General features: G+C 41.3%; 1 protein-coding gene across 4 annotated transcripts in view; it reads left to right on the forward strand.

Annotated features, from left to right (window-relative positions):
- Window positions 1-2020: 2020 nt before the first annotated feature.
- Window positions 2021-25432, forward strand: part of LOC134312289 (protein phosphatase 3 catalytic subunit alpha) — a 163248-nt gene continuing 139836 nt past the window's right edge. For all 4 annotated transcript variants that reach the window (XM_062994120.1, XM_062994122.1, XM_062994121.1 and 1 more), the window contains exon 1: window positions 2021-2282. In XM_062994120.1, coding sequence (XP_062850190.1) covers window positions 2222-2282 — 61 coding nt within the window. In that variant the 5' untranslated portion in view covers window positions 2021-2221. The remainder of the gene's footprint in view (window positions 2283-25432) is intronic.

Here is a 25432-nt window from a genome sequence, read left to right on the forward strand (position 1 = left end):
CCTCTTCACCAATGCCGATCCCCGCTCTAATTGAGGAGAACGAAGCTAAACCCATGCCCCCTCCGACACGTGGGCAGCAGCCGTATGCATTTTGTCACCTTAACTTTGACGAGTGCAGTGCAGCTCAGCGTTGTGTATGGAGAGACACAGCCTGACAGCACTCTTTTCCCATCTCTGTGCAGGCGCCATCAATCAGCCAGCAGAGGTAGTAATTGCACCAGTCATTGCACCCATCTGGCTTAGTCCCGCCCATATCTGAACAACAGGCCAATAGTTGTTCATGTGGTCGCTCAGTTTTAGCCAGCAGGCAGAGATGAGATTCGATACTATAGCTGCGTCCGGAATCGCATACTTCCATACTCCATAGTACGCGAAATGAGTCCGCGAGAGCGGTTAGTATGTCCGAATACATAGTATACACAAAAAGGTACGTGAGAAGTACCCGGATGACCTACTTCTTGGGCAGCCATGTTTGAGAATGCAAGCGATGCACACTTGTGGTCCGCTAACGTATCCCATAATGCAACTGGAGCGGCGTAGGCGTTCGAAGCGGAATATGAAACAAGAAAGATAGCGGAAAACAGAGACTCTGTTTACAAGTGTAAGTAAGACAAATAAAATAAAAATGTTAAAGACGAATAAATAACAAAAAGATAAATATCCAAAATTTTGGTGAGTGGGGTTTGTAATGAGTCTGTAACTATGGTGATATTACGTCATCACATCCCCACGTCATCACTTGACGTTGGTAAGATGGCGGATGTAGTACGTAGCGGTGTTGTGTGCATACTGCATACTTCTGTACTGAAAGTATGTACTTTTTTACCGGCCGAGTAGTGCATACTTCCTCCAATCTAGTATGTACTCTGTAAGTATGCGATTCCGGACACAGCTTATGTATTTAAGATCCCAGCTTTGGTTCCAGCGTGCGTTTTTTTTTTTTTTTTTCCTTTTTCTCCCACTTCAGCACATCCAACTGTTCAATTTGCATCGTGCTTCCTCTTTGTCTATGCCGAACCCTGCCCTGACCGAGGCGATCGAAGCTAACCCATATCCCCTCAGAAACATGAGCAGCAGCCAGATGCATCTTTGCCACCCACACATTGATGAGTTTGGTGCCACCTAGCGTTGCATGCGGAGAGACACACCCTAAGGGCACTCTTCCTCATCTCTTGTGCAGGCGCCTCTAATCAGCCGGCAGAGGTCGTAATCGCATTCTGACAGAGAGAGACCCACATCCGGTTCTTTGTCCCACCCCCCAACTGAGCAACCGTCCAATCGTTGCCCATACAGCCACTCAGCTTCGAACCGGTAAAGCAGAGCTGGGTTCGATACCACGTACTCAAAATCCAGCCCTGATTGCAGCGTGTCTTTTTACCGCTGCGCCACCTGAGCGGCCCTATGGATTTTTATCTTATCACACAAAAGTAAGCTGGCTGCTCTCCTCAATCAGAGCGGGGATCGGCATTGGTGGAGAGCAAGCATGACGCAATCGGGCAATTGGACGAGCTAAAAGGGAGAACAAGAGGAGAAAATGAATAAGAGAAAATATATGTATATAAAAAAGATAAAAATCCATGCAAATTTGAACAGAACTAGCAAATATCTTACAAATAGAGACCGGAGACACAAACCTAGCTTCCCAGGACCATGAAGCTGTGTGGCACAACACAACACGACAATGTTTTTAATTTTTTTTACAGTTAAATATGAAAATAGAGGTGTCACAAACAGTCATAACTCGTGAAGGAACAAGCCAGCTAACTCGTTTAAACTTCGCAATGATCATTTCGAAAGCGGGAAACAAATACCGGCGCATGTGAATGTAGCACAGCAGTCAGTAGTACAGGAGGAATAGAGATTGACACGTGGCGCGGCCACACATGAGATCCTAAAGTGCAGCGGGATCTAGTGCTGCACCAATCAGAGGCGCTGTTCTGTTAGCGGGCGTGTGTATGAACTCAAGCTCGGTTGGTTCAGTAGTGAGGGGGTGTGGGGTGAGAAAGGCTACAGTGGAGGGAGCAGTAAATCAGACGGAGTTACAGTACCGGAGCTGAAATTTGTCCGCCTGTTGCGAGTGTATTAGTGGCGAGTGATCGGAGATCGTCGCTGCACCGTCGAGCTTTGCTTCGGGGAAGAGTCGAGCTGTTACAGCGGGACTTACAGCCACCGATCGCTTCCAGGCACTAAACAAGCGAGGCGAGCAGATCCTTGAGTGGAAATGTCTGAAAACAAACCCAATGATGATCCGAAGTTGTCTACGACCGATAGAGTTATTAAATGTGAGTATGACTCGCGCCATGCCAGCAGCAGTAGGCACAAGTGCACGAGACTAGATTATTATACGCGCATGCATCATATTCACCATGCAGCGTTCAGTGGAAACTCAATAGTTTGGTGTGATTCGGTTAATTAGAGGGAGCCCAGCTGCCCGATCAGGAGAAAAAAGGGTGTTAGCGACTACAGAAAGTAGGAAGTAAGGGCAGTTATGAGCCAGTTAGCACACTACTTATCAATCCTGCTCAATTACGAGTGGCTTTCCTTTTCTGTATATAGTCTGCTGTGAATTATAACAGTTTCTCTTACCTGTCATATGTATGTTTACTATGTTGTAAACGTTGATGAACGAAGCACAAGCTGCAAAGTAAATCATCTCTTACTGTTCTTACCCTGCACTTGTAATCCATCATATTCTCCTTAGAATCTCAGTTCTACTTCACTGTTTCAGTAGAGGTTTTATGTTGGTCAGATATGATGGGTTTGGTCACTTTGTTTGGCATGCTGCAGTTTTTGACAGGTTGTGGCCCGTGCTGTTGGGAAACACTCCCTTTCTGTGAAAAGCTTCCCTCCCCACTGTGACAATGAACAACACACTCCTCAATTCTTCATTCTTTTCTATTTACTATTATCTTCATACTATTTAAGTAAAGACAATCCCTAAACTAGATGATTATAAACGCGCACCAAAGTTACAAGTGATGCACTAATAAACAACCTATGTCAGAGACTAGAATATTTGCCTGTACACAAGACTACCCATTTTTGACACAGTGCCAAGATCAGAGTAAGACTGGGCTGGTACACAGTACAGACCCAGTAGAGATCCGATAGCACAGTCGCGATACAGTTATTTGCAAGCAGGTAAGTGTGCATGTTCAACCCGTGCCTGAGTGGGTTTCCTCCGGAAGCTCCGGTTTCCTTCCACAGTCCAAGGACATGTAAGTTAGGTGAATTGGAGATGCAAAATTGCCCGTGATGGTGTTGGACATTTAACTTGGACTGATGAATCATGTGTAACCTGTCATGAACGTAACCAAAAGTGTAAAACATGACGTTAAAATTCTAATTCTAATAAACAAGCAAATTACAAATCCTTTCCCTCACTCATGGTTTGACGAAATGTTTCTTTTAATGCATTTTCTCCCCCTTTAGTGCGTCCAATTGCCCAATTGCGTCATGCTTCCTCTCTGCCTATGCCGATCCCTGCTCTGACCGAGGAGATCGAAGCTAACCCACGCCCCCTCCGACATGTGGGCAGCATGCCGTATGCATCTCATCACCCACACATTGACGAGTGTTGTGCCACCTAGCGTTGTGTACGGAGAGACACACCCTAAGAGCACTCTTTTCTCATCTCTGTGCAGGCGCCTCTAATCAGCCAGCAGAGCTAGTAGTTGCACCAGTCTGACAGAGAGAGACCCATATCCGGCTTAGTCCCGCCCACCTGAACAACCGGCCAATCGTTGTTCATGTGGCCGCTCAGCCTTCAGCCGGCAAGGCAGAGCTGAGATTCGATACGATGTATTCGATATCCCAGCCTGGTTGCAGCGTGTGTTTTTGTGTTTTTGTTATAAATGTTATATGGTAGCTGCAGAAATCTGCTCGTCTGTACAAGGATGCACAAGGATCTTATTTTTAATATATTAGCAGTGTATAGGTTCGACACCACTTTTTTAATGTCCGATACTGATACAGATACTGCAAATTAAGTATCTGCCGATACCAATACAAATCCGATACCTTCATTTCACCTCTCAAACAACTAAGCAGTAATAATACATGTCTCAATGCACCATGGTTAAATTAGCTATCTAAATAACAATGCTCAGACTGTGAAACAAATATTCTAAAGGAATAAATACAGAACCTACAACATCACACTTATACAAAACTGCAGCATTTAGCAGCATTTTTGGCTTGTTTAACAAACGTGTCCACAATTGGAAGATGTAGATGTCAATCAAACGCGATGGACCAATTAGAATTGACGCAGAGTTTGCTTGAGATTTTCCGTTAAAGTTCTGTCACGTTTTTAGATTATTAAAGACCTAAGCGTGCTTATTAAAAAACCCTGCTGGATTTTGAAGAGGACATCTTTGCCTAAACGGGAAACGGTGTAGTTTGTTTTATTTCATAACACTAATGGATTAATCATTGAGGATGTGAGAGATCTCCAAGCCAGATTTATCATTTATAAAGCAATTTTTATTGTGTTTAAACAGTGTTTTTAGATGTGGCAGTAGTAGATGATTTTTTTTAAATTATAAAAGTTTAAGTAGATCAGTGTGTTTTAATTTCTGAATGGCTGTTGCAGATGAGTTGTAGATCAGTGGCACATGTTAATGATGTCATCAAGTTACGGCAGTTGAGCTGGCAATAAACGGCACTCTGTTGGAACGTATCTTTGTGTGTTATTTGCTTTACACACAAACAATGGCCTTATTTACATTATGTGTTATTTACATTAAGCAACAGTGTCGGATCGGATTACACGATTTTTTCCTTCCGATATCCGATCCAGTGATTTGGGCCGATATCGGACCGATACAGAGTATCAGATCGGTGCCAGCCCTAGTTTTGAGAATTAGAAATTGCCTGATACAGACCCAATTCTGACAGACTTACGATATCCGAGCTGATTCTTGGCAAGCAAGTTACAAAACCTCTCCTTTGTAATTCAGTTATTATATTCCATGAGTATGCGATGCAGACCAACCCAACTTTGTAAGCAAATTACAGATTTTAAAATAGCTGATTTAATGACGTGATTGGTTTTCACTAAAAGGCACAGTTTCTATTCTCTTAATTTGGATGCAGTACTAATATTGTATCTTCAATACAAAGCTTGACCCGTACTTGACCCTGACATTCTGCTAACAAAGTTACAAGTACCTTTTATTATATTATTAATATTACAGACTGATACCTTTTAATAAATCCAAAATTGAAATTCTCATAAGAGTTTGTTTGGACTGTCAGCAAATGTCCTTTGGGATGCTGTGATTCCCTTTACATTTTTTTAAAAATAAAATACAAATTCAAGAACTGTTAATATCAGCCAGTATCCAGTATTGACCACATTCCGACATTCTCACAATAATAAACTGGAATATTGTTGCCAGATATTTATATTTTATTTTAAAATGTCACTTTTCCAAACTCGTACTCAATACTAGTATAGGGAGGGACATTATTTACATTGAACTCTGGATTATATACAATAGCTTAACATCAGGTTTGAGCATCATCTGATACCGACATCCTCACAGTAACGCAGCTCATTCTCTGCAAGCAAATCACACATTGTTTTCTGTATCTGTATCAGAGTGTTATTTGTGCTGCAACACTGAACATTTTTCAGTACATCAGTCAACAATTGTCAAGAAGAGATCCTTTTTTTCCCCCTCGATACTAGTCTTATGGGGCCCAGCTGTTTGGGAAGGGTTGTACATGTATGCACTGAAAATAAATGCTGTTAAACTGACATAATCAGCCATAACATTATGACCACCTCCTTGTTTCTACACTCACTGTCCATTTCATCACCTCCACTTACCATATAGAAGCACTTTGTAGTTCTACATTTACTGACTGTAGTCCATCTGTTACTCTGCATACTTTGTAAGCCCCCTTTCATGCTGTTCTTCAATGGTCAGGACCACCACAGAGCAGGTATTATTTGGGTGGTGGATGATTCTCAGCACTGCAGTGACACTGACATGGTGGTGGTGTGTTAGTGTGTGTTGTGCTGGTATGAGTGGATAAGACACAGCAGCACCGATGGAGTTTTTAAACACCTCACTGTCCCTGCTGGACTGAGAATAGTCCACCAACCAAAAATATCCAGCCAACAGCGCCCCGTGGGCATCATCCTGTGACCACTGATGAAGATCTAGAAGATGACCAACTCAAACAGCAGCAGTAGATGAGCATCTACAAGGTGGACCAACCAGGTAAGAGTGTATAATGGAGTGTATAATAGAGTGGACAGTGGGTGGACACGGTATTTAAAAACTCCAGCAGCGCTGCTGTGTCTGATCCACTCATACCAGCACAACACACACGAACACACCAACACCATGTCATTGTAGTATACAGTAGTATACAGTGCTGAGAATGATCCACCACCTAAATAATACCTGCTCTGTAGTGGTCCTGTTCTATATGATAAGTGGAGTTGATAAAATGGACAGTGAGTGTAGAAACAAGGAGGTGGTTTTAATGTTATGGCTGATCAGTGTACATGAACAATAAGCCAGTGGAATGAATAGGAAACAGTATTTAGACTGGTCTGATACTGATTGGGAATTTCATGCCAGTAAAATATTGGTGCACCTCTTAGTGAGTAATTTATTTGCAACTCTTTACTTTGAACATTTCAAACATTTTTCCCTTGTAATGAACAGATCAGATCAGGTTGGCTTACAGAAACGTACAGAAACTTACAGTGACCAGTCCCCTGAGGTCTGTTTGCTCACCCCTCCAGCATCTTTAATTCAGGCAAGCACTTCTAATGCTGCTGTGATTTGATCTTTGGAAAGGAACCGTTGCATAAGTGCCCCTTCTGATATGAATTGATTGCTCTCATAAAGAAGCCCTCGGAGAGCTGATAAGTCACTCTGTCTCATTCACTGGCCCGCGTCTCTTTGGTATGGTGATGTGAATTGCAATTTCCTTCTGCTGGCCTAAGGATGCGAAAGAGCTCGGAGTGCCTTCGGAGGGACACTCTGTGTTCTAAATATTTCACGAGATCACAGCACAAAGTATCATCTTCATGAGGGAAATCAGCGTAATTGGTGCACTGGCCCAGAGTATCTTCGCTCTGAGAATTAAGGCTTGAAAAGTGGGGAGACGGAGAAGAGGAAGGAAAGAAATACTGTTTTCTTTCTCACCTCATTAGTCGAGTTGGTATAATGATCTGCTGCTGTGTGGCGACTGCTGAAATGGAATCAATTTTGCTTATCCTCTTTTATGTAAGGGAAATATTACTGCTAAGAGAAGAGAAACTTGTAGACTTTGTTCACTTGTATCAAATCACAGCATGCACCTTTATTAAACTGCCATTATTTTATTAATTCCAACCATATTATTTTGTAGTCAGTGAGGAAAGTGCTGCCTCGGTTTTCATGCATTTCAATATTTATTCAGCTGTCCGAAAAGCCTCTCGCTTGTTTACCTGTCTTGTCTGTTGTATTAACAGCATTGGCTGTCTCTATCAAGTGCTGTTTGCTATCTGGCTGCACTGTTTACCCAAGCAAGCAAAATAGCCTTCGAGTTTCGCCTTATATATACATCGATCAGGCATAACGTTATGACCGCCTTCGTAATATTGTGTTGTTCTCCTTTTTTGCTGCCAAGACAGCCCTGACCCGTCGAGACATGGAGTCTGACACCTTTCTATCAGAACCAGCATTAACTTCTTCAGCAATTTGAGCTACAGTAGCTGTTGGATCGGACCACACAGGCCAGCCTTCACTTTTGATAGATACTAACCAATGCAGACCGGGAACACACCACAAGAGCTGCAGTTTTGGAGATGCTCTGACCAGTCGTCTAGCCATCACAATTTGGCCCTCGTCAAACTCGCTCAAACACATCAACTTCGAGGATAAAATGTTCACTTGCTGCCTAATATATCCCACCCGCTAACAGGTAACAAGAGATAATTAGTGTTATTCACTTCATCTGTCAGTGGTCATAATGTTATGCCTGGTCTGTGTATGCTGAAATAGTTTTGAAATAATTTTTGTAGTATAATGTCTAGTTTATTATACTTTATTTAAATGTTTTGATGCATTAATTCAATAATAAGACAGGTGTAGTAACATCAGTACATTAACTTAATTTAAATACAAGGATTTGGCTATAGGTGCACCAGTGCTGAATATTTACATCTAATTCAGATTTCTGAGAGGCTTTTCTGAAATATCTACATATACAAGGTGTTAATGGATTTCCTGGTCCTGTTAATTTGCAGCCTGTGACACATACAGGTGTGGTCACCTCTTTGTGACCCTGCTGCAAAAAAAGGTTGGGCCGTACTAATTTAAATCCATCATAGTTTCATGTTTATCATTTTGTATGAGTTGAAAAAATAGAACAAAGCATAACACAAGTCTTGTGGTAAACAGGGCGGCACGGTGGCTCGGTGTGTAGCACTGTTGCCCTCACAGCAAGAAGGTCCTGGGTTTGATCCCCAGGTGGGGCGGTCCGGGTCCTTTCTGTGTGGAGTTTGCATGTTCTCCCCGTGTCCGCGTGGGTTTCCTCCGGGAGCTCCGGTTTCCTCCCACAGTCCAAAGACATGCAAGTGAGGTGAACTGGAGATACAAAATTGTCCATGACTGTGTTCTATATAACCTTGTGAACTAATGAACCTTGTGTAATGAGTAACTACCGTTCCTGTCATGCATGTAACCAAAGTGTAAAACATGACGTTAAAATTCTAATAAACAAACGAACAAACTTGTGGTAAACACTTTTTAAACTGGTGCATGTACGTTAAGGGTGTTGAATTCTGCTGTGTTAGAATTTGGCGCAACACCAGCTTTTTCTCCAGGGAGCTGATGTGTGATGTCTGTGGCTCCACTCCTAGTTCAAAATGCAACTGCTACCTGTTCAATTGAAATGACCTCCTTTTTAATTGACAGCACTAATTTATCACTTTATCACATCGCATGAACTCTAGTACACTACGTGGTCAGAGGTGTGTGGACACCTGACAATCATCTGCACACCCAATTATAAAACTATGGGAGTTACTATTACCCACCTCCACTTAGTGGCCTCCACTCTTCTAGTAAGGCTTTTTGAAAGATTGTCTGGGGGAATTGGTGGCCATGTAGTCAAAAGAGCGTTTGTGACATTAGGCACTGATAGGGTTGAGTTATCGTTTGTATTTTAGCGATTTAACTTTAAGAACTATAAATATTAAACTGTGACATACACTGATCAGCCACTGTCCATTTTATCAGCTCCACTTACCATATAGGAGCACTTTGTAGATCTACAATTACTGACTGTAGTCCATCTGTTTCTCTGCATACCTTTTTAGCCTGCTTTCACCCTGTTCTTCAATGGTCAGGACCCCCACAGGACCACCACAGAGCAGGTATTATTCAGGTGGTGGGTCATTCTCAGCACTGCAGTGGCACTGACATGGTGGTGGTGTGTTAGTGTGTGTTGTGCTGGTATGAGTGGATCAGACACAGCAGCGCTGCTGGAGTTTTTAAATACCGTGTCAACTCACTGTCCACTCTATTAGACACTCCTACCTAGCTGGTCCACCTTGTAGATGTAAAGTCAGAGACGATCGCTCATCTATTGCTGCTGTTTGAGTTGGTCATCTTCTAGACCTTTATCAGTGGTCACAGGACGCTGCCCATGGGGCGCTGTTGGCTGGATGTTTTTGGTTGGTGGACTATTCTCAGTCCAGCAGGGACAGTGAGGTATTTAAAAACTTCAGCAGCGCTGCTGTGTCTGATCCACTCATACCAGCACAACACACACTAACACACCACCACCATGTCAGTGTCACTGCAGTGCTGAAAATGATCCACCACCTAAATAATACCTGCTCTGTAGCGATCCTGTGGGGGTCCTGACCATTGAAGAACAGCATGAAAGGGGGCTAACAAAGCATGCAGAGAAACAGATGGACTACAGTCAGTAATTGTAGAACTACAAAGTGCTTCTATATGGTAAGTGGAGCTGATAAAATCGACAGTGAGTGTAAAAACAAGGAGTTATGGCTGATCGGTGTATAAATAAAACTGACTTATCTCATCTCTGAGAAGTCGTCCAAATAGCAACAGGTGCAAAATGCCTGCGACCAAATAAATAAAGTCAATACATAGAATAGAGGGTATGTAAAAGATGTACGTGACATAACCGTTCTTGTTAAGGAAAATCATCATACTCTACCATTATTATTTTTTATTATACCTGTCTACATAAATGACAGAGATTTGACAACTGTAGTGTTTCCTCATGTATTACACTTGTTGTTGTTTTGTTTTATGGAGTGAAGCCACACCTTTGATTGTTTACTATGGTCTGTATTGCACTCTTAAGGTCTTAAGGTTAGCCATGCTTGTGTTGATGCGTGACGTTGTAGCGTAGGCAGGTCCTGGCAGATATGTACGTATTATAGATATTATTCGTTTACGATTTAAACCCAACCCTTGGCACTGGAGATTATCTCCTCATCGAACAATGTCTTTATGGACCTCGCCTTATACACATGGGCAGTCATGCTGGAACATGAAAGGACCTTCCAGGAATTGTTGTCTGAGAGTTAAAAGCAATTTATGAAATATAATTAATGCCATACATTGTTAGCTAAAGCTGGGTTAAAACACATTAACAGACTTATGCACATATAGTGTACAGCTATAGTAAGGGACACTTTAACATTCTCGTTTTGCGCTCAGCTCAGTTCTGTGATTTGAGAGAGGTTTTCTTCAGTAGCCCCTTTATTGCCCTATTATCTGTCAATCTCACAGTGCTGTGAAAGGCTCGGGTGCTCAGTAATGTGTCCATAGTTTTAAATGATCCTATCTGTTATGTAATGTTGTGTTCTGTGAGTTTTCCAGGCTTCCTGTCGAAGAAAAGACTCACTCTGTATGCTAATGGGACTTTTATGTGCTCCGAGGGAAAATGTGAGGAAGGCAGAGAGAGAAAGAGAGAGAGAGGTAAAAAGATAACCGATGGAGAGACAGATGGACAGACAGAAAATGACTACCCCGGCTCAGTTTTCAGTTCAGGTGTGGCCAACTAAGAGCTGAATTGCATTCATTATGCCGGCCATTCACTCAGCTGTAATGTGTTTGCTCTCAGTGGAAGAGGAAATATTAGTGCAGGCCTGCTCACTCCCACAGGGCACTCTGGATTTGATGTATTATTGAGCTTTAGTGCAAACAGATTAGGATTCTGTTTCAGGATGGACCAGGCTGTATAAACGCTGCAAGGGCAACTCCACTACTACAACAGCACATTCTCTTGTGTTTCTATTCCATGCAGTTTTAATTCGTTTCTAATGCTGTAATTTGATAATATATTCTTCTCATATAAATCCAGATGTGCTATGGTTATAGTAGTTTAAATAATTGACTTTGTTTCTGGCAGTTATTAAAGATTTACTAAAAGGGGTGCTCAAGTGTACTCTAGCTCAACCTTTTTGGACATGCGCCCCCCTTCGTGTGCCAACGGCGAACTTGCGCCACGCCCCCCTCCCCTTCTTCAACCAGAAATCATTGAGAAAGCTTCTGACAAGCTAAAATAACATAATTAATGTTGTGCACATCATACATACGATGCAATTTTGCTGATTGAAAATATTACTTAAAAAAAAATAATACAGTCCGATCCCATTTATATAAATTCGTGGTTCACTTTGGTAAATCATTCTTGCTTTTTGATGTAGATGAGAGCAGAAAACGTTACTTCACAGAACATAGACAAAAGTTCATCAATTACTAAGTTGGTTAGTTCGGGATCATCTGCTCTGACTGACAAAAAACGTTTAGCTCTACAGACAGAACGACTCTGAGTCTGCTCCCGCTCTGTGGTAATAGCCAGTTTAATTAAGCCTGAGCTTTTTAAGGTAAGTGAGTCACACAAAATGTTCTTTAGTAGTTGGTGTTTATTTACAACCGCAACATTCATTATAACAGTAAACACGGAGAGATGACTGAGAAAAGAAACTTACGCTGCGCTTAAAATTAATTGACTCCTGAATCACTTGCATCGATACTGTGAACAGAGCGTCTCTCTTAAAGACACAAACACGTCCTATAACAGCGGTCGTTGCTTTTGACACCGGTTATCTTTGCTGTGAGCTCTATTCTGAAGGTTTTTTTCAGACTGAACTGAATAACATTAAACGTGCTTGAGTGCGTGGTCAGTGAGACTAATGAAATATGTCTCCCGTGGGTGAAAAATGAATTGCTTCAGTTTTAGAAGTAAAAAAAATCTCGTAATGCCACGCCCCCCCGGTCAGGCACTCGCGACCCCCCCCCCCCCCCAGACAACCCCACAGGTTGAAAACCCCTGCTCTAGCCCACTACCGTTGAGATACAGAGATCGTGCGTCTGCGAAGACTTGTTTGGCTAATGTCCGAGTGGGGGATGGCTGAAACAGCCTAGTCACTGGGAGGTGCACTTGTCAGTGTGCTTTCCCAAGCCCGGATGAAATAGCATGTACATTTTCAGCATATGCTTTTATCCAAAGCAACTCACAGTATACACCGATCAGCCATAACCTTAAAACCACCTCCTTGTTTCTACACACACTATCCATGTTATCAGCTCCACTTACCATATAGAAGCTTTTTGTAGTTCTACAATTACTGCCTGTAGTCCATCTGTTTCTCTGCATGCTTTGTTAGCCCCCTTTCATGCTCATGCTGTTCTTTAATGGTCAGGACCCCCAGAGGACCACCATAGAGCAGGTATTATTTGGGTGGTGGATGATTCTCAGCACTGGTGGTAGTGTGTTAGTGTGTGTTGTGCTGGTATGAGTGGATCAGACACAGCAGCGCTGCTGGAGTTTTTAAACACCTCACTGTCACTGCTAGACTGAGAATGATCCTCCACCTAAATAATACCTGCTCTGTGGTGGTCCTGGGAGAGTCCTGATCATTGAAGAACAGGGTGAAAGTAGGTTAAAAAAAGTATGCAGAGAAACAGATGGACTACAGTCAGTAATTGTAGAACTACAAAGTGCTCCTATATGGTAAGTGGAGCTGATAAAATGGACAGTGAGTGTAGAAACAAGTAGGTGGTTTTAATGTTATGGCTGATCAGTGTACATTCTAAGCAATTGAGGGTTAAGGGCCTTGCTCAAGGGCCCAACAGTGGCAATTTGGCAGTGGTGGGGTTTGAACCAGCAATCTTCTGATTACTAGTCCAGTACATTAACCACTAGGCTACAACTGCTCTAAAAAGAGGGTTACGCCAGGAAGAGCTTTTTTTTTTTTTCTTGAATGTGTTAATTTTGATTGAAGATCTCAACTGAACATATAGAGTGTTGGCACCAGTAACACCATGACTGTAATTTGCCTGAGGTGTAGACTTGATGTTATTTGTGACAGCACAACCTTGGGTGTTTATTTGCTTTTTTCATACATTTACCACCCCTCCCACTAATTTAGTAATTTTTAGTTACCTATCACAATTCCCTATCACACTATGCTGCTTGCAGGGACCCCACACTGACCGTACCCACCTGTCCAAGATGTGTGAACCTGCTGACCGGTTCCTTACACCAGTCAGTGGTGGCTTATGGCAGAAAGCCATACTGCATGTGTTGCCTTTTGTGTTCCTCCACTTCTTGTGCTGGTGCCTTGACCAGAAATAATATTTAATGATTTACATTGTTCTACCACTAACTAAACAATATAATTAAATAGTAAAGATGTCATGCAGCCTGTTTTAATTTCAGCGTGAGACCTGACCCTGAACACATGGTAAGAGGGCGCCTCATTAGCTGCTGCCTGTCAGTGTTCTTCTTTTAAATATTTTATATTTTAAATAGTTTTAACTAGGGATGCACCGATCCAACTTTTTCAGTTCCGATACCGATCCGATACATATACTTTGAATATCGGCCGATACCGATCCGATACCATTGTTGAATTAATAAACCGTATACTTTATTATGTGGGAAAGACTAAGGCATCAGGATTGACTTAAACATTACTAAGTTTGCAAAACAAAATATAATTAACACAGATATAAATGTACTGAACTGCTATTTATTTGTCAATAAAATAATAAACAGGCATCTTAATATTTCAGTGTTATTTTCACTCAACGAGTAAGCATCCGACGCTGCCTTGGTGACCAAAGCAATCCCTGCATTCATTGCGGGTCGGGTGCGCTTTTCTTACAGAAAAATAAACATAGCTGACGGGGCGGAGAAACGAATGGAGTTATTATCAAACGTAAATAAAATATTACTGATTTTTAACTTGTATAAACCGTTATCGGTACATGAAGGGAAATGTTATATTGACGTTAGCGTTAGCGCTGTGCTACCTCAGTTCATTGTTTTTAATGGCAAGATGCTAAATGCTAAACCCGATGGAATCGCTGTGTAAGTAGGGCGTTCGAATAACCTGACTTATAAGTTGATGACTTATTAGAATCCTCTCTACTGAGGCAGCCGCTTATGTAGACAGTAAGACAGCAAGGCAGCTCCTTAGGTTTTCGAACACACCCATAATGTAGCTGCTGACAATGAGAAAAACAGTAGTAGCTTAAATAACTTTTTCAAATAAACTTATCCGTAAATATTTAGTGCAAACAGTAATTCAAAATAAAATATAGCAGCTTAACATGAGTAATAAACATGTTGCCATCGAACTTGTTAGCATAGCAAGCGTGAAATACCTCCATGCAGGTGACTCTTTGGCTCGCTCCATGTTGCTCTTTTTGTTTGTGTTATACGCCATACGTCAGCAGCGCGTCCTGTATGGGCTTAGCATGCGTCGCAAACGAACTAAAGTGAACGTATCGGACCCATGGATCGGCCTGATTATCCGATATCCGATCCATCTCATTTTGGTAATATCGGGACCGATATCCGATCTTAATATCGGATCGGTGCATCCCTAGTTTTAACTCGTTTAGCTTTACCTGCTTTACAGTACTCTTACACCACAATCCTTAAATAACTGCCTTGTTTATCTACAGTATGAATTCACTATTATGAGCAGTTATGCTGAATGGGAGCATTTACATTTAAAATGTCGTTCTTTTGAAATTCTTTTCAGATTTACTACTTTGAGACGCATGGGATCACAAAAGGTTTAGTAACAGGATCAGCTGTCAAGAGTCTGCAAGCAGAAATCTATATATTTTATGTTAAATGTATATAGTACTTTTATTGTTTGCTGTTTTTTCTTGCACCGTTTTTTCTTGCAATTTCGTTGTGCAAGTGTACAAGTACAATGTGCAATGACAATAAAGGATTCGTATATATCACTCACCACATTGTAAAGCTGAGCTGATATATTATGGGGTAACACTTGCTGTTGGGAGTTGTTTATGGATTTCATTGCAGAACTGTAGACTGATATAATGTGACATTTGACTGTTGAAGAGGGCTTTGGGCGCATCCCAAAAATCTTGGGTGATACTAGGGCTGCCATGATACGTCGACCTAGTCGATGACATTGACGCGTCAATATTTTAAGTCGATGCATCGTTTTTAAAACTATGTTTATAAATGATCCTTTTTAATTTCGACAGTTCTACAGTTTCTATTCATATAAGTGTTTATATGATTTCCCTCAGCACTACTTGCTGCGTGCATGACCAAGTCGTATTTGGTCCAGTCACTGGTTGGTGGCATTAACATAGTCTTTAAACAAAATGCCAAATCATCAAAAGTTTGGGAATACTTAAAACTGGCACAAAACAAAAAGGTGGTTTGTACACTGTGCAAAGCTTTAATGGTACCACAGCAGCACTAGCACGATGTTGCACGTCTATATTGTTTCATTATATTATATATTATATATATACAGTGTATCACAAAAGTGAGTACACCCCTCACATTTCTGCAGATATTTAAGTATATCTTTTCATGGGACAACACTGACAAAATGACACTTTGACACAATGAAAAGTAGTCTGTGTGCAGCTTATATAACAGTGTAAATTTATTCTCCCCTCAAAATAACTCAATATACAGCCATTAATGTCTAAACCACCGGCAACAAAAGTGAGTACACCCCTAAGAGACTACACCCCTAAATGTCCAAATTGAGCACTGCTTGTCATTTTCCCTCCAAAATGTCATGTGATTTGTTAGTGTTACTAGGTCTCAGGTGTGCATAGGGAGCAGTTGTGTTCAATTTAGTAGTACAGCTCTCACACTCTCTCATACTGGTCACTGAAAGTTCCAACATGGCACCTCATGGCAAAGAACTCTCTGAGGATCTTAAAAGACGAATTGTTGCGCTACATGAAGATGGCCAAGGCTACAAGAAGATTGCCAACACCCTGAAACTGAGCTGCAGCACAGTGGCCAAGATCATCCAGCGTTTTAAAAGAGCAGGGTCCACTCAGAACAGACCTCGCGTCGGTCGTCCAAAGAAGCTGAGTGCACGTGCTCAGCGTCACATCCAACTGCTGTCTTTGAAAGATAGGTGCAGGAGTGCTGTCAGCATTGCTGCAGAGATTGAAAAGGTGGGGGGTCAGCCTGTCAGTGCTCAGACCATACGCCGCACACTACATCAAATTGGTCTGCATGGCTGTCACCCCAGAAGGAAGACTCTTCTGAAGTCTCTACACAAGAAAGCCCGCAAACAGTTTGCTGAAGACATGTCAACAAAGGACATGGATTACTGGAACCATGTCCTATGGTCTGATGAGACCAAGATTAATTTGTTTGGTTCAGATGGTCTCAAGCATGTGTGGCGGCAATCAGGTGAGGAGTACAAAGATAAGTGTGTCATGCCTACAGTCAAGCATGGTGGTGGGAATGCCATGGTCTGGGGCTGCATGAGTGCAGCAGGTGTTGGGGAGTTACATTTCATTGAGGGACACATGAACTCCAATATGTACTGTGAAATACTGAAGCAGAGCATGATCCCCTCCCTCCGGAAACTGGGTCGCAGGGCAGTGTTCCAGCATGATAATGACCCCAAACACACCTCTAAGACGACCACTGCTTTATTTAAGAGGCTGAGGGTAAAGGTGATGGACTGGCCAAGCATGTCTCCAGACCTAAACCCAATAGAACATCTTTGGGGCATCCTCAAGCGGAAGGTGGAGGAGCGCAAAGTCTCGAATATCCGCCAGCTCCGTGTAGTCGTCATGGAGGAGTGGAAAAGCATTCCAGTGGCAACCTGTGAAGCTCTGGTAAACTCCATGCCCAGGAGAGTTAAGGCAGTTCTGGGAAATAATGGTGGCCACACAAAATATTGACACTTCAGGAACTTTCACTAAGGGGTGTACTCACTTTTGTTGCCAGTGGTTTAGACATTAATGGCTGTATATTGAGTTATTTTGAGGGAAGAAAAAATTTACACTGTTATATAAGCTGCACACAGACTACTTTTCATTGTGTCAAAGTGTCATTTTGTCAGTGTTGTCCCATGAAAAGATATACTTAAATATCTGCAGAAATGTGAGGGGTGTACTCACTTTTGTGATACACTGTATATATAATATATATATTGCTGCTCACGCCTCCTCCGACCTGTGCGCAGCCCTTAGCGGAACCCTTTTTCACCTATGCACTCTGCACAGGCGTTTGAAGACCCCACCCACATAGTGTGGTCATCCCGCCCTAGCAGAACCGTGTCTGCTACAGGCACTGCCAATTATGCCCGCTAGATGGCGCCCAGCCGACCGTTTGCAATACTGAGTTTGGAACCGAGGAGTTCAGAATCTCGGCGCTGGTGTGCTAGCCGAATATCTCGCTGCGCCACCTGGGTGCACCTACAAACCATTTCTAAATGCTGGTATTCTAGCTGATTTTGTGGTGCTGTGATCTTGAATCATTTTTTTGCTACACTGGTGCAAAATACAATGGCTGGTATTAGATAGCACATTTAGTAGCTTAGACTCATGTAAAAAGCTATTTACATTATTTAGCTAATCACCATGTAATTTAAATGTGTTCTACACTTAACTAGTCAAATGCTGACAAAATGTTAGAAACTGCATATATTGCACAGCAGTTGTTTAAAAAAGACCTGTGGGACTAGAAACTTGTTGATGTTGCCTTGTAGGTTAAATAAAATTGATTAATTCTAGACTGATTAGGTTCTTTGTTTGTATTAATTTGGCTTTTAGGTCCAAGTCGTAGTACTGAATCAGTATTCTTTCTAGCTACAAGCAATACATAGGTTATACATGATTCTTTTTTTATTTTACTGCATAAATCAAGTATTTGTAGATCTTTGAGGTCTAAACACTGCCTTTGAATGTCTTTTTAAATGTAGTTTTCCAAACACACTATCTTTCTGAACATTAAAGGTGGCTGAACAAACCTCTTTCTACAAAGTGACTCAGTATCTGTTTCACAATTCTTCTAAGAAAACTTGCAGAAATTCAGAACTTCCCCCTTTGAGTACACATTGTTCGCTCATGCAGGGTGTTCAGGTGGGTTTGCCCTTTGTGTTTACTGACGGGACTGTCTCGTAGCATAACGTGTCACGGCATGTTTGGGTGTGGATAGTGGCAGGAGCGGAGCTGCAGAGTTTCTTACACTTGTGTTGAGAGGTAAGCATGAAAGCGAGAAGAGAGAGGGAGTCTCCCTGTCAGACGCTAGAGTGGAAGGAGAGCATACCGACTCGCTGCACAGTCGTCTTCATCAGTGCATGACTAAAGCAGAACACCCTCTCAACCCAACCACAAGCAGTGGTGATGGGAAGCCCCATCATGTTGGGAAACCACACTGTACAGACAGCTTTTGTTTTCTTACACATATTGATGTTTTAGTCTATACTATTCCTGTGTACCAGCAGAAAGGCTTTATTTCTCATCATGTTCTTGACATGAGATGAAATTAGTGAAGATTTTCCCTGAGGCTCCGCATGATCAGCACAGGAGTATTTCACATAGTCCATCTGTTCAGCCTGGCGCTAACTGAGCCACTATCTGACAAAAATATCTTATAGTCAAAGGTTTACATACACTTTTATAGGATGTCTACTATTTACTATGGCTGAAAAGTATGTACACACTTAACCATTAACTTGATGGGCACCCTACTGCAAAACTATGGGCAGTATTATGCCAAGCTCAAACTACACGACTTTCCAAGTCGTCAGGTCGCTGTACAGTTCACACTACACAACTGGATCTCTTGTAATAGGGAGTCTTTCAAGTCGGTGTGGCTTTCACACTACACGACTGATCGGCGATAGGGGGTTTCACACTACACGATCTATCACCAACTGGAATCGCAGGCGAGCTTCTATGGTCTCCCAAACTACGTTTTGTCACAAAAAACAAACGTGAGAAGTGATGAAAGGTTTAAAGACACCACGTGCAGTGTAAAATCAACTCCTCCACTGCGTTTCCCCTTACACCGTATCTTGTGTTCTCATTGGCTGTACGACATAGCACTCGTTGCCAGTCGGGCAACTCAGATCCAGATATCTGGCAAGCTCGGATCGAGTTGTTGAGTAGTTCACACACAGCGATTGAGAGTCGAGTTTCGATCGCCAAGCAAACGCCGAGTTGCTCCCGAGCCGGCAAATCTAGCCCAGTCGGCGAGTGAAAATCAGGGCAAAAATCGTGTAGTGTGAACTAGGTATTAGGGGTTCCTTCTCTTGCAGTCATAACGGCTTTGGAGAGTGTCAAAATCTGTGCCCATTTATTAAAACTTTAACTTTCTAAGTGATTATTGCCTATAACTAATGACTTCTCAAGGCCTATCTAAATACGGATTGTTTAGTGAAGAGTGGTTTCTTGCCAAGGTCAGGAATTCAACCCAAACTCTCACCTCACGCTTAAGAGTAAATAAATATAAAAGGTCTGTCATAAATTAAAAATTGCTGGAACGCCTCCACTGCTGCGTTGTTCCCCTCACATGTCTCTGTGGCTCTTTTATGTATTGTTGCTATGCAGCCAGCGGACTGCATTACCACTGTTTGTTTAAAGCACTCTTAAACTCCTAGATTTACTAAGCCATTACCGCTGCTGCAAATTGCAGTTGCACCTTGCAGCTTTTGCAAATTCAAGGCCTATCTAAATACGGATTGTTCGTTGAAGAGTGCACTCTTGCCAAGGTCAGGAACTAAAACCAAACTCTCACCTCATACTAAGAGTAGAATGCTAACCAATCATTGCAATGTCTCAATGATGCAAGAAGAAGACACAGAAGAAGAAGTTTACTGGTAGAAGCACACAACACACAAAAACACATAATTTAATTATAGTACATACTGGGTTATTATTATTTTTTTCTATCAACAGCTATTTCTGTCTACATTAGCCTTAGTTAGCCTTGGTGGGGGGATGGAAAATGCAAGGTGACAGCAGGGCATAAACAAAGACTGGGATGCTAAAAGGACAGGTGCTTACTAAACTAATAGACATGTGATCGCCATGGGCCAGCAGAAGTCCATTAAATCAGTATGGTTTGCATTTTACAAATACACTATGGCCAAAAGTATCTGGACAACCCACTGAATTTTTGACTTATGTCGATTTATTAAAGTGTTTTAATCACATTCATTGCTAACAAGAATATAACATCAATTATATAAACAGGGTTTAACAAAGGACCTTTGCTAAGAAGCCATGTCACGTTTATGTTTTAGCGTCAAAAGAACGCAGGGTAAAGCCAGTAGCGTAAAAAATTATAAATAGAACTTAATTCTTTTGCAATCTAATACAGAATCATCTTCTGTAAGTAGTAGACATTTATATTCTCAGTGGTTTTGTAAATGTTTAGCGAGTGTGTTACAGCGGTTCAGTTACAAATTTACTTTGTATTCCGTAAATATGGTTGTTACTGTTACTATAGCAATTAGTATTTTTACACAAAATGCTAACTCGTTAGCGCTATTTATGTTTGGTTTCATATTGTACTAGATGTAACACTTAACTACAGCTATGTGCATGTACTGTATTAAGTTGTTTTTTTTTATTGTTTTTACTGTTTGTATTTTGTAGTTTTACTCCATTTTGATGCACACAGTGTACAGTTGGGAAGCAAATAAAACCGACCTAACTGTATTTTGGAGGGAGCTGTCTGTCTGTCTAGCTGAGAAAGGGGGAAAAACTCCCCCTCAGAACAATTGTCTTAAAATACAATGTTAAATCGTACATAAACTGCATCTCCCACAATGCATGCCGTTTTTGTGACTTGCAAAATGATCGCATCCCGCCACTAGATGATGTTGAGAAATATTTACAAATAATCCCAAAGTGTACAAGAAGAGAAAATTGAAGCAGAAGGATGGTACAGTAATTTAATGAAAGATGGGAAAGCGAATACAAGTTTGTGCTTCAAGAAGAAAACCCGGTACGTCTCTTGTGTTATGAGGCCGTGTCTGTGGTACAGGAGTACTATAATAAAATGTAGATATACATTATAAATAAATATATTTGACATTTTGACACCGAACACAGAATTTAGCCTCCAAGAAAAACAACAAATTGTCCAAGACTAAAAAGGCCAACTGCAATCACAGCAGGATACGTTACAATCCGCCCTTTGAGGGCCACCATAATGCTGATGTGGCCCTCGGTGATATGACACAAACTTCCACAGACACTCACAAATCTGTGTTAAGTGCACGAAGAGAGACATTTCATATTTAAATTCAAAGCATTTAATGACGCTTTAGTCTAAAATGGCTTACAATTGTGACTGTGTACAATTCAAGCTATTATGGGTTATGGGCCTAACAGTGGCAACTTGGCAGAGATGGGGCTTGAACCAGCAATATCTGATTACTAGTCCATTACCACTGCCCTATATGATGGTTTTGGAGTAGGATGCCAACAAGCTCAAGGCCAGGTGTCCACATACTTGGTGGTATACACATGACACTTAAAAACAGAAAGATATTCATTTAAGCGACAAAGTTATCTAACACACGTATCATCCTTGTAAAAATGTAGCTGCCTTCTCAGCTAATTGCACTATGGGGTGGCACGGTGGCTCAGTGGATCGCGCTGTTGCCTCAAAGCTGTTTTAAGTCAAGGGGTTAATAGTGTTCACTCATGTCATGTGAGATCAGTTGTGTGTTTGAAAACGTTGTATAACCCAGTTCCTTAGAAAACATGAATTTCTGGCCACTACAAGCTTTCATTCGATAACTCCTACATACTCTTACTGCAGGTTGCAGATTTAGGCTTAAGAAAAAAAGCAGCTAACCTGCACAGCACGTGGCTTGTATAAACTAATCAGTAGAACTTAACTTTATGGAATGGAATGGAATCTGCTGCTGGAATTAACCTGCTAGATGCTAATAATGGTTAAACAGGGCTCGATGCAAATACCTCTTGAGGAAGCGGGTCAGTAGCAGAAGGCTCTATTAGCAGTCAACACTGGTCTGCACATGGCTTTAACATTATGCAAATTATTGCGAAGGAAGTCGAGTCCAGTACAAATAAGAATTTGCCTGCTGTTATAAGTGTCTCAGTACTGTGCAGTTCAAGCCTCCTCCACTGCTGCTTTTATTTTTTTATCGCATGTCTCTGTGGCTCTTTTATGTATTGTTGCTATGCAGCCAGCGGACTGCATTACCACTGTTTGTTTAAAGCACTCTTAAACTCCTAGATTTACTAAGCCATTACCACTGCTGCAGATTGCAGCTGCACCTTGCAGATTCTGCTTCTGCAAATTCAACACACAGATGGAAACACTGTGAGGTGATTGGACGGTAACAGATCTTTAATTTGTCTTTATAAGATTGCATGTATTGCTTTTGCTACAGGTCCTTGTGTAAACGCATCATGAATTTACAAAATTCACACTCTTTTTGTAGTTAATTCAGCCAAGAAGCTAGATTTAAGCATTTAACAATTACCACAAAAAATTATGAAGTATTTTAAAATGGCAAGCTCTTCAGATGGACCCTTAGGGCAGTTGTAGCCTAGACGTTGGGGTACTGGACTAGTAATCCAAAGGTCACTGTTTCAAGCCCCATCACTGCCAGGTTGTCACTGTTGGCCCCTTGAGCAAGGCCCTTAATCCTAAATTGCTTAGACAGTAAACTGTCACAGAACTGCTAAATGCTGAAAATGTAAATAGCTCTGGAGAATTTAACACAATTTGCCAAGATAAGATGAGTCAAATCGATCCAGGGTATTACAGATAGACATCTTAAAGCTGTAAGATTTATAAACTTAAATCATAGAGAGTGGTCTATGCTACAGTTATTGCATTTACTAATTATATATACACCGATCAGCCATAACATTAAAACCACCTCCTTGTTTCTACACTCTCTGTCCATTTTATCAGCTCCACTTACCATATAGGAGCACTTTGTAGTTCTACAATTACTTACTGTAATCCATCTGTTTCTCTGCATGCTTTGTTAGCCCCCTTTCATGCTGTTCTTCAATGGTCAGGACTTCCCCAGGACCACTACAGACTAGGTTTATTTGGGTGGTGGATCATTTATAAGAGACAGCAGTGCTGATGGAGTTTTTTAAACACCTCACTGTCCCTGCTGGACTGAGAATAGTCCACCAACCAAAAGTATCCAGCCAACAGCGCCCCATGGGCAGCGTCCTGTGACCACTGATAAAGGTCTAGAAGATGACCAACTCAAACAGCAGCAATAGATGAGCGATCGTCTCTGACTTTAGATCTACAAGGTGGACCAGCTAGGTACGAGTGTCTAATAGAGTGGGCAGTGAATGGACACGGTATTTAAAAACTCCAGCAGCGCTGCTGTGTCTGATCCACTCATACCAGCACAACACACACTAACACACCACCACCATGTCAGTGTCACTGCAGTGCTGAGAATGATCCAACACCCAAATAAACCTAGTCTGTAGTGGTCCTGGGAGAGTCCTGACCATTAAAGAACAGCACGAAAGGGCCTTAACCCTCAGTTGCATGGTAAAATAATTTAATCTGAGCCCCTCTCCCTTAGTATAATAGGATTGTTTAGCATGAACTTATGATTGGTGTGCATCAGAACATTTTATCCATTTAAAATCTCATGCTTTAAGCAGATTCAAATACAGTATGTTATGTATCAATGACATATAATAATAATTAACTTTAAATCTATAGATTAAATGTTTTTTTTATAGAAATGATTCTGTCTGACATGCTGATTGATATTTGCAGTGTTGTTTATCAGAAGAAAAAAAATGTACTATGAAAGGAAACATGACAGAAGTGGTCGCTGCTTTGATGTTTCCTGTTAGAGCATCTTGTTGGGAGACAATGAACCCACAGTGCCAGTTCACTTACAGTGTTTATTAGGCTCATGCCCTTTTAGATCTCCTCTATTAATCTCGCAGAGCACCGGGAGTCCCTGTGCACGCTAACAGCATGCATCAATTTCTTCTACCTACTTTGGCTCAGTTTGCAACCAGTCATCGGCTACCAACTGGGGTCAGGACTTCACTGTTAAATTTCTTTTGGGTGTTTTATGGTTGCAAGCAGTCTATTCAATTTATCGTTTGTCTAAACAATAAATATAAGATTTCAATAATTTTAAGACCTATAGAGTAAATTCTTAGATATAATGTAATACATATACACTATTATTTTGTACACATACACTGTTAGCTGTGATAATTTATATTTAAGGGATAATTTATATTTATCTATAACCATGTGTTGTAAGCTTTGTTCTCTTTTGGGTGAATAATACCACTTGTTATGGTGTAAGTAGGAGTGAGTGCTTTAGCAGTATATTCAGCGTTAGGTGCCTCAGACATTGTGTGACTCAGTTTATGTCCAGGCTTATTTGCTTTGGGTATCCCTATTTTGACCTGAATTTTATTTTATTTTTATTTTTTTACATCAAAGGGATATGGATGCATATATCAGTCAGTATATTAAACATTTACTTATAAGCTTTTCCTGACAATAATGTACTGTACTCATACAATGATAAGCATAAGCAATGATAAGGTTTAACCTTCATTATGGAGCACAATTTAAAAAAAAAAAAAGTTACTCACTTAGACTTAGACTCCACAGTGATGCCAACTGGCTTTACAGTTTCTTAATTTAAAGCACACTTTCACTGTTCATGATTTAAATAATATTAAAATATTTTTCTGCTGTATGAATTAACGTAAACAATTTTTTTTCAAACTTTTAACCTATTTTACTGATTTATTTATTCATTTTGTCTATTTTATTTATGCATTTTCTCCCATTTTCTCCAAATTTAGCGTAGTCAATTTGTCTTCCACTGCTGGGGGATCCCTGATTGCAGTCGGTGGGTATATTGCTGCTCACGCTTTTTCACCTATGCACTCTGCACAGGCGCTTCTCTATCTGCCAATCAGGGTCCTTACCCAGTGTTTGAAGACCCCACCCACATAATCCGGTCATCCCATTTTAGCAGAACCGTGTCTGCTGCAGGCACTGCCCATTATGCCCGCTAGATGGCGCCCAGCCGACTGGTGGCGGAGTTCGAAGTCTCGGCCCTGGTGTGCTAGCAGAATATCCCTCTGTGCCACCACTTGTACTAATTTAT

The sequence above is a fragment of the Trichomycterus rosablanca genome, chromosome 4 (genome assembly GCF_030014385.1).
Source record: "Trichomycterus rosablanca isolate fTriRos1 chromosome 4, fTriRos1.hap1, whole genome shotgun sequence".
NCBI classification, from domain to species: Eukaryota; Metazoa; Chordata; class Actinopteri; order Siluriformes; family Trichomycteridae; genus Trichomycterus; species Trichomycterus rosablanca.